General features: G+C 41.5%; 2 protein-coding genes across 2 annotated transcripts in view; both read left to right on the forward strand.

The window, feature by feature from the left end:
* LOC113828345 (ribosomal protein S8) overlaps nt 1-3,243 on the forward strand; it is a 5,040-nt gene extending 1,797 nt beyond the window's left edge. The window contains exons 3-6 of the mRNA XM_027381286.2: nt 1,821-1,920; nt 2,105-2,280; nt 2,649-2,778; nt 3,111-3,243. Coding sequence (XP_027237087.1) covers nt 1,821-1,920; nt 2,105-2,280; nt 2,649-2,778; nt 3,111-3,220 — 516 coding nt within the window. The 3' untranslated portion in view covers nt 3,221-3,243. The remainder of the gene's footprint in view (nt 1-1,820; nt 1,921-2,104; nt 2,281-2,648; nt 2,779-3,110) is intronic.
* Nucleotides 1-10,000, forward strand: part of LOC113828329 (RNA-binding protein 42) — a 71,847-nt gene that overhangs the window by 39,141 nt on the left and 22,706 nt on the right. The gene's annotated exons all lie outside the window — the stretch shown is intronic.

The raw sequence follows: 10,000 nt of genomic DNA on the forward strand, positions 1-10,000 counted from the left end.
CACTCGCACACCTCCACACGTAACTCTGCACACTCTCAATTGACCCAAGACGTACGAAGTGCCTCACAAATTGGTAACATTTTCAAATGTTTTTGAGATACATTTTTTGTTTGAAGATTTATTTCGGAAAAAATTGAAAGTCTGTAAATAAAAACACGGTGTCAGATCAGGCACTCCATGCCAGCGCATGTGCAATTCAACAGTATTGCAGGGGACGTAGTATTTACCATTTATTTTGCATATTTTTTTTTTTTTTTTTTTTAAATGCTGTAAATATGGCCAATTCTATCATGTCTTCTTACCATTTCTCTCATGAGCTCTCTGCTTAGTGCAACAAAATATTGTTTAGCTGCTTCACAATACATTGCTATAGAAATTTATACATGGTTTACTTAGTTTTCTTTAAAGAAAACTATCTTGGGCCATTTCAACTGGCTTTTTACAGTGGAACCTTCAACTGTACAGAACTTGGCCATCCTTAAGACAGGCAAATCACAAATTGAAGCTCTCTTGGGGGAATGGATAGGTACCCACAATATTCGACTTATGATTGGTCAAGGAAATGTCATTTTCTGAACTGTGATTGGCTGAGTTTGAGTTTTTAAAAATTGTAATTGCCAGTGCAGCAATTTGCTTATAAATATTTGTTAAGCAGCAGTTACTTTTTGTTTGCATTTCACACATGGAAGATGAATAAGTAATATTCATTAACTTCTGTATTATATACCAAGGTCTATACTAGTACTTAACTATGTTGCGATATGCAGTACTTACCCATATCCTGCACTTGTTTGTTACAGGTATTTTAGGCTGATATTATGCTTATTGTAAATACCAGTAAATTATGTGTATTATAATTATATACTCTTTTATTGCTATCATTGGAAAATTGCACCTGAATACAAATACTAAATACCGCAGATATATTATAAGTTTTGTCAAATCCTAACTTATTTTGGTCTCATGTCAGATGTGTCTGCCTTGCTAAGCAGGTCTGAAGCTTGGGTTAACTCCCTCTTCTTCCCATGTTGGGGTGGATATAACTGGGCAGCTTCAATAAATAAGATTATAGAGGAGATGCTTTATATTCTATAATAAATAAAAATAAAGAAATACTGCGAGAGATTCAGATCGCATGTCAGGACTCTTGGTTCATTCTTTAAAGTCCCACAACCATTCTATAGTCTAGGTATGTACTGATGGGTCTTCAGGATTTACAAAATTTTCTGAATGATTTGACTTTGATCATACCTGCGTTCTTTTAACCCAGTGCCGACATGTAAAAAATGTTTGGCAAGTGGACGTAAGAACGAGATTGTTGGCGCATACTGGCAGTTTCCCGTTTGAGTCCGGTTCGATCTGTAGTTTGCATTAGACATTTGGCACCTAAAAGCTTTCATTTTGCTATTATTTATAAAAATATAATTTTCAAGGTTTACCGTGCCATTGCCTAAAATTTTTACCATATAAATGAAGCTGCTACTATTGGAGGAAAATGAACTCCGTCTGACGAACCAGTGCGCGGGTATGGGCATATGCCATCTGTGTTTCGGTCCACAACAGCCATGGCATGTACGTACATGCCACCTGTTGGCTACGGGTTAGACCATAGACTTGTTATACATTATAAATTTACTCCTTTAGGGCTAGGATGCTTTAAAAAGAGGGTCTGGAAATTTTGGTACAATTTTGGTTTCAGTTTTGGGCATGCATATCAAAATCTTGTTCATTGGCAAGAAAATAAGATCTAGAATATAAGGCATTGTAAAAATAGTATTGTTTTATTATATTGTAATATTAATTTGTATTATTTTTTTTAGCTTGGCGGCAGCAGGATTCACCAAGTGAGGACTCGTGGTGGCAATATCAAGTACCGTGCTCTGCGCATGGATGTTGGTAACTTTTCTTGGGGATCAGAAGGTAAGGAGTCTTTCAGGAATTTTGTAGTTTCTCCCCACACCCCTGAAAACAAACTTGGTGAACTTTTCTTGTCATGTATGTGCAGGTTACATAGGCTTAAAATTTGATAGAACTTTTATACATTTGTGCAGATGCTTAATATATTGGATTGTATTTTAGATGATTAATGAAAACTTGGTTTCAGGCCAGACCCGCAAGACTCGTATCGTTGATGTAGTATACAATGCTAGTAACAACGAGCTGGTGCGTACCAAGACCCTGGTGAAGAACGCTATTGTCATTGTTGATGCTGCACCTTTCAGACAGTGGTATGAAGCTCACTATGCTCTCCCTCTGGGCCGTAAGAAGTCCAAGAAGCTGGTAAGAACTGAGCCGGATTAGTAGTTTGGTTAATTTTGCAATGAAATTCCGTTTTTAGGAAAGTTTTTCATCTAATGGAAAGTTGCAGATGTTTAAAGTTTTTGAATATTAAAGATAAAATATATTTTTAATGGGTGCATTATTATAATTTTTTTTTTTTTTAATGTCCTGAAATAAAGAACATCTTTTAAGCGTATTAAAAAATACTACCCTTTGAGGATGATAAACAATCAACTAGACTGGTTGTGGTGTTGTTTTAACATCACATGTCAATGATGTCCTTTCATAGTTACTCTGATTTTCATATCTGATTTTGCTTTAATTGATGCATAATTCAGGTGTTATAGATTATTTCCATATCCCAATAGTCTGAGGCTGAGGAAGCTGTTCTGAACAAGAAGAGGTCTACAAAGACCCAGAAGAAGTACAAGGCACGCCAAAAGACTGCCAAAGTGGAAGGTGGTCTTGAGGAGCAGTTCTTCAGTGGCCGTCTTCTTGGTAAGTAGAAATTTAATGTTTGTTACTGGAAGACTATTTTGTTAATACAGTTTTTGATAAGTTATAGTCCTGTATAGGATATTTTGTTTTTCCATAGTAAAAGCAGTAAGAAAAAATCTTGACATGTGCAAGTACAATTTAGATCTTTGAGTCATACTGGAATTAAACTAGTTTTACCAGGGATGATAACCTCTTACACTAGACTTTTTTTGTCTGTCGTTTTGACATGGCAAGGTCTGTGTGTGCTTTCATAGTTACTCTGAGAAAAGTGTTAATATCTCACTTATAGAGATTAAAAGTTTTCCTGCATTTATACTTCTTTCTTCTTGCAGCCTGCATTGCCTCTCGTCCCGGTCAGTGTGGACGCTGTGACGGATATCTCTTGGAAGGAAAGGAGCTCGAGTTCTACCTTAGGAAGCTCAAGAGCAAGAAGAAGCAATAGACAAATAAATGATGACTAATTGAGTCAATTTTTTCTTAACCTTAACATACAATCTTGGTGGTTTAGGGAATGTATTTGCTGTGAACAGCATTTTCTGAGAAGCTGTTCTTTACCTTACTGCAATACAGCTTGATTACTACTTCACAATATCCATTTTGATTGGTAATGTAGCTCTGGTTAGCATTAGTAAATGAAGTAGGAACCATTCACTAAATATTTTGCTGTTAGAGTGAAACCCTGAAATTGTATTCATTGTGTATTGAGCATCATCAGTTGGTCAGCATAGAAATCATACACAAACTTTTTGAACTTGGAAATCAGAAGTTGAGGACTTTCATTAAAATTTATGCTATTTAATGACTATTGAAAAATACAGGGGATAAGGTAAGCAATACAATCTTGTAAACTGCCAAAAATATAATTTGTATATTTACACCAGATCAATGTGTATATTATAGATTTTTATATATTGCAGTTAAATGAAATTTTACCATGAAATTTTAATGATTTGTACGGCTGAAGTTCCATACTGAAAAGTTCCAGGAATGCAAAGCATGCCACAGTATAGCCATGTTGGACCTGTTCTGCCCGTTTTGCCCATGGTAAGAAGTGTGAAAGATTACCTTGTAAACAGGTGTAAAGCTGGTGTGGTTTTTAAACTCGACTAAGAATTTTCATTTTCGTAGCAAGTGGTAAATATTTGTGCAATCAATTTGCCTCATAAGATTTCTAAAGCTATTTAGTACTGATGCCATGACCTTTCAATAACTTGGTTAAAACGTGTTTAAAACTTACTTTTCCTTTTCCAGCATGCATCATCTGCTTTGAGTGGTACATGAAAGGAGTGGTGCTTGAATGATTAGAAAGCTAGGATATTCAGATGCCTGTTAACGTCAGACCAGTGTATGGATATTGGCAGCTTTACATTTTTAACAAAAGGTAAATCAGTATTTTTTATTGCCTTGGTCAATACTTGGCATGGCTTAATTTTAGTTTCAAAAAGATTTCTTACCAGTGATGATAACTGTAGTACTAGACCATCTTTGTCTGTCGTTTTGATATGACAAGGTCCTTGTGTTTCTTCATAGTTACTCTGAGAACTTTCTTCAGCATCAGCATTTCCATTTTTCATATTTCATCATGGCAACTAACAGTTCTTCATCTTACAGCCTGCGTCTCCAGGTGTCTTGACCAGTGCGAACGCTGTCTGGATACAAGAATACATCTTCGAAGGAAAGCCCATGTGTAAAATAAACAAACTAAAACAATCTTCGAATTTTTCATTCACTATTTCCCGATGTTAGCAGTTTCAGGCTTGAATACTTTTTATTTTAAAGTTTTGTTGCACACAAACAGTACTTAAACCTTACACACGCTTAGAGGTAGAAGGAACAGATTCATTAAAGTAGATATAGAGCAACGTTTTTGGTAAACTTGTGGATCCCGTAATTTATTATTGATATGGAACCTTGTATATGACGGCTTTTGTTTTATCAGATTTTTTCAATAAAAAAAAACCGTAGGTTCCTATGATACTTTAAGAATATGGTTGGAAGAAGATGGTTGTGTAGGTGAATATCAAATAACATCATGTGCACCACTATGCTGTTCTCCCCCCATTATCATGTTCCCTCAATCCCTTGGCCGTTATCATGGTGGGGGGGGGGGGGGCTTAGGAGACGAAGACAGACCCAATGCAAGGATCTCCCCTGTCTAGGGCCTCAGCCCTCGACTCGCTAATTTTGCATGGTCTTTTCCCCCTCCAGCTTTTTGTTTCCGTCCCTTCTCCAAGCCCTTCTACTATCTACTTTCTAAGGTGTAACCCCCCCAATCCCTTGCCCGTTGTTGTCGTGGGGGGGCTTAGGAGACGAAGACAGACCCAATACAGGGATCTCCCCTGCCTAGGGCCTCAGCCCTCGACTCAACTAATTTTGCATGGTCTTTTTTTTTTCTCCAGCCATTGTTTCCGTCTCTTCTCCATCCCCTTCTGCTATCTACTTCCTAAGGTGTGAGAGCCGTGCTGAGAGGATGAAAGGCTGACCTAGTGCCAGTCCTGAACGGCCTGCGGGAACTATGGGCATGGTACTCCTGACTAATCTAGCCCTTACCTTCAGTAGCGAAAGGAGGTGGACCGAATAGGCCTATTTACATAATCCAGGTTCCCCATGACCAGTAATGAGAATGTAATCCCTTTATTAGAGGCTATGAGGCTAGCCCCTTTATCAAATAGCCCCAACCCAGGCTCTCCTTTGACCACGGCTCCGAACACTGAAACTACTGCCCACTCCTCAATCCCTACTTGTGCATTACCCACCCAAGCAGAGAATCAATCTCCAGAAGACATTCCTACCCACCCAACTTCCTCAAATTCAACTCCACCCCTGCAACCTTCATCAAACAACCAATCCTCCCTTATTACTACCTTGCAACCTTATTCTCCATCATTCCGTAATACTCCCTCTTCCACACGTCCCCGACTATCCACCACCGCCAACCCTACAGATATCTTAAATACTCTGTTTAGCCCAGCTAAATGGGACCGATTTTTCGTGATCCCTGCTACAGCTCCTTACTCAGGCAACACTCTTCTCTTTCAACAATGCCTCCAAAAACAAGTAGGTAGAGTCCCTTTCTATACCAGACGCGATCGCTCCCGTCTGGTAACAGTCAGATCAGAAACTGAATCTATAGCACTGTCAAATTTAACTGATCATTCTGGCAACCCCATTCCTGCAGAACCTCATCCAACCCTTAATACTTGTACCAGAACTGTCTCTCTCTCCCCAGCAAACTGCCCAGTCGATACCAAAGATTGGTCAGACTGTGGAGAAGACTTATTAGGATGCCTCAAAGACCAAGATGTGAAATCAGTACATTGCTACACCATTCCTCCTAAAGGTCAACGAAAGAATCCAACCAATATTGCCAAAATTACCTTCTGTACTCATGACCTTCCCTTACGTATCTACATTGGTGGACAATCCCTCCCTGTTCGACCATACCAACCCCCTCCACGTCAATGTCAAAACTGTTGGCGCTTTGGACATCCTGCCAAACATTGCCGTTCCACAGACCGATGCCCCATATGTGCCCAACCTGGTCATAATCGATCAAACTGCTCAGCACAAACACGAACATGTGCTAACTGCGGCGGCCCCCATAATGTATTTTATAGAGGCTGTCCCACTTACAAATTTGAATCTGAGGTAGCAACTCTGATACAAAAATGGTCTCACTTTACGTGAAGCCAGACAGGAAGCACGTCGACAAGGTTTCTCTCATACTCCATATTCTAGCAACATCGTCCGCTCAGCCCTTCCCCCTCCACCCAAAAATGTCCCCATTTCCACTTCTACATTCTACATCCCTCAGACCAATTCCTTTGCCACTCTAAACCCAGACACCCCAATCTCAACCACAGCTCCTATCTCAACTACAGCCCCAACACCAACCCCTCTCCCTCCCCGCACTATCCGCAGTAGACAGACTAAACGTTCTAACCCTTCTTCCCCTACAGCACAATCACCTCCACCTACCTATACCTTTGTTCCTGAGACACCAGTCTCCTCTTCCCCCCCTCATAAGAAAACCTTTATTCCACAAAACTCTCCAACCAATTCCATTGCAGAAACAATTACCTTCTCACAAAACTCTCCAACAAACTCCACTGCAGAAACAATGGATGACATTCAAAGCTATATGCTTGAGACACAAAATCCCATAACTCATGCTCCTTCCACACTTGAAGTGGTTGCCGATATTCATAACCCTCCTACTAATATTCCCCCTACACCCCTTCCTCCTACTCCCTCCCAACACAACCTAACCCCCTCAATCCCAACCACCACTGATATCCATCCTCCCAATACCCATCCTCCTGATATGCATCCCCCTCTTACTCACAGCACCCCTACACCCTTTCCTCCTAATCCCTCCCAAGACAACACATCCCCTTCAACTCCAACTATCCATCCTTCTGATATTCATCCTCCTAACACTAACACTCCCCACACATCTACTCCCTCCCAACACAACCCACCCCCTTCAACCTCAACTATAGGCACATTCTCCCTCCCTCCATCCCCTCTATCCTTTGCACTCCCTCCAGGATACACACGAGAATCACTCATGGCACAACAATGCCCTTCTCCAGACTCCCTACCTCCTAATATCCCACCCTTACACCCCCTAGCTCCTTCCCCTTCAAATTCCCCAACACGTAAATGTGTTATCATTCATAAATCAACTAGGATATAGCTCTCCTACATTGGAATATTCGCGGTTTCCGCTCTCATAGATCAGACCTACGTCATATCCTTGCTTCTTATAATCCATCTATTATCTGCCTCCAAGAGACTTTCCTCACACACCCTCCTATTCCAATTCCTAATTACCATTTTATCTCTTCCCCACACTCCCTTTATGTCTCGTCTATACTTATCCATCATAAAACACCTTATGTCATACCTCCCATACAAACTTCTGTCCCGTGCACAGCTATTCGCATCTTTCTTCGCCGCTGGATCACAGTGATTTCAGTCTACTTCTCCCCATCCCATCCCATTGCTTCTGCCTCGACAACCTGTTCTCCTTCCTCAGACACATAAATATCCTTCACTTGATCTAACTCCCTTACCTAAACCACCATAATCTTTTCCCTCATCCTCAACCTCTCAACACTATTCTAGATAGTTGACACATAACAACTGTCACCTGACATCCCTCTTTACTATACTTTCCTATGGTGCTATATGACCTTAGATGTCTAGCACATTTATCTTAACCATCAACCATTAACCATTCTAAGGTGTAAGAGCCGTGCTGAAAGGATGAAAGGCTGACCTTGTGCCAGTCCTGAACGGCCTGCGGGAACTATGGGTACGATACTCCCGATTTAATTGTCTAGCCCTTACCTTCTAGCGAAGGGAGGTGGACCGTTTATGCCATTTTATATAATTAAGGTTCCCCATGACCAGTAATGAAGGTGTAATCCCCTTATTGGGGGCAATGAGGCTTGCCCATTTATATATATTTAGCCCCGCCCCAGGCTCTCTCCTTTGACCACGACTCCGGACAAACTACTACCCACTCCTCAATCCCTACTTGTGCATTACCCACCCAAGAAGAGACTCAATCTCCAGAAGACATTCCTACCCTCCCAACTTCCTCAAATTCATCAACTCTACCCCCACAATCTTCAACAAGCACCCTATCCTCCCTTATTACTACCTTACAGCCATATTCTCCATCACTCCGTAATACTCCCTCTTCCACACGTCCCCGACCATCCACCACCACCAACCCTACAGATATCTTAAATACTCTGTTTAGCCCAGCTAAATGGGACCGATTTTTCGTGATCCCTTCTACAGCTCATTACTCGGGCAACACTTCTCTTTCAACAATGCTTCCAAAAACAAGTGGGCAGAATCCCTATCTATACCAGATGCGATCGCTCCGGTCTTGTAACAGTCAGATCAGAAATTGAATCTATAGAAATCAAATCTAACTGATCATTCTGACAACCCCATTCCTGCAGAACCTCATCCAACCCTTAATACTTGTACCAGAACTGTCTCTCTCTCCCCAGCAAACTGCCCAGTCGATACCAAAGATTGGTCAGACTGTGGAGAAGACTTATTAGGATGCCTCAAAGACCAAGATGTGAAATCAGTACATTGCTACACCATTCCTCCTAAAGGTCAACGAAAGAATCCAACCAATATTGCCAAAATTACCTTCTGTACTCATGACCTTCCCTTACGTATCTACATTGGTGGACAATCCCTCCCTGTTCGACCATACCAACCCCCTCCCCGTCAATGTCAAAACTGTTGGCGCTTTGGACATCCTGCCAAACACTGCCGTTCCACAGACCGATGCCCCATATGTGCCCAACCTGGTCATAACCGATCAAACTGCTCAGCACAAACACGTACATGTGCTAACTGCGGCGGCCCCCATAATGTATTTTATAGAGGCTGTCCCACTTGTAAGTTTGAATCTGAGGTAGCAACTCTCAGATACAAAAGTGGTCTCACTTTACGTGAACCAGACAGGAAGCACGTCGACAAGGTTTCTCTCATACTCCATACTCTAGTAACATCGTTCGCTCAGCCCCTCCCCCTCCACCCCAAGATGTCCCCTTTTCCACTTCTACATTTTACCTCCCTCAGACCAATTCTTTTGCCACTCTAAATCCAGACACCCCAATCTCAACTACAGCCCCAATACCATCATTCTCCGTCCGCAGTAGACAGACTAAACGTTCTAACCCTTCTTCCCCTACAGCACAATCACCTCCACCTACCTTTACCTTTATTCCTGAGACACCGGTCTCCTCTTCCCCCCCCCTCATAAGAAAATCTTTGTCCCACAAAACTCTCCAACCAATTCCATTGCAGAAACAATTACCTTCTCACAAAACTCTCCAACAAACTCCACTGCAGAAACTATGGATGACATTCAAAGCTATATGCTTGAGACACAAGATCCCATAACTCATGCTCCTTCCACACTTGAAGTGATTGCCGATATTCATACCCCTCCTACTAATATTCCCCCTACACCCCTTCCTCCTACTCCCTCTCAACACAACCTAACCCCCTCAATTCCGTCCACCACCGATATCCATCCTCCTGATATCCATCCCCCTCTTACTCACAGCACCTCTACACCCCTTCCTCCTAATTCCTCCCAAGACAACACATCCCCTTCAACTCCAACTATCCATCCTTCCAATATCCATCCTCCTACCACTAATACTCCCCCCACACCACT

Source organism: Penaeus vannamei, chromosome 32, assembly GCF_042767895.1.
Source record: "Penaeus vannamei isolate JL-2024 chromosome 32, ASM4276789v1, whole genome shotgun sequence".
Lineage (NCBI taxonomy): Eukaryota > Metazoa > Arthropoda > Malacostraca > Decapoda > Penaeidae > Penaeus > Penaeus vannamei.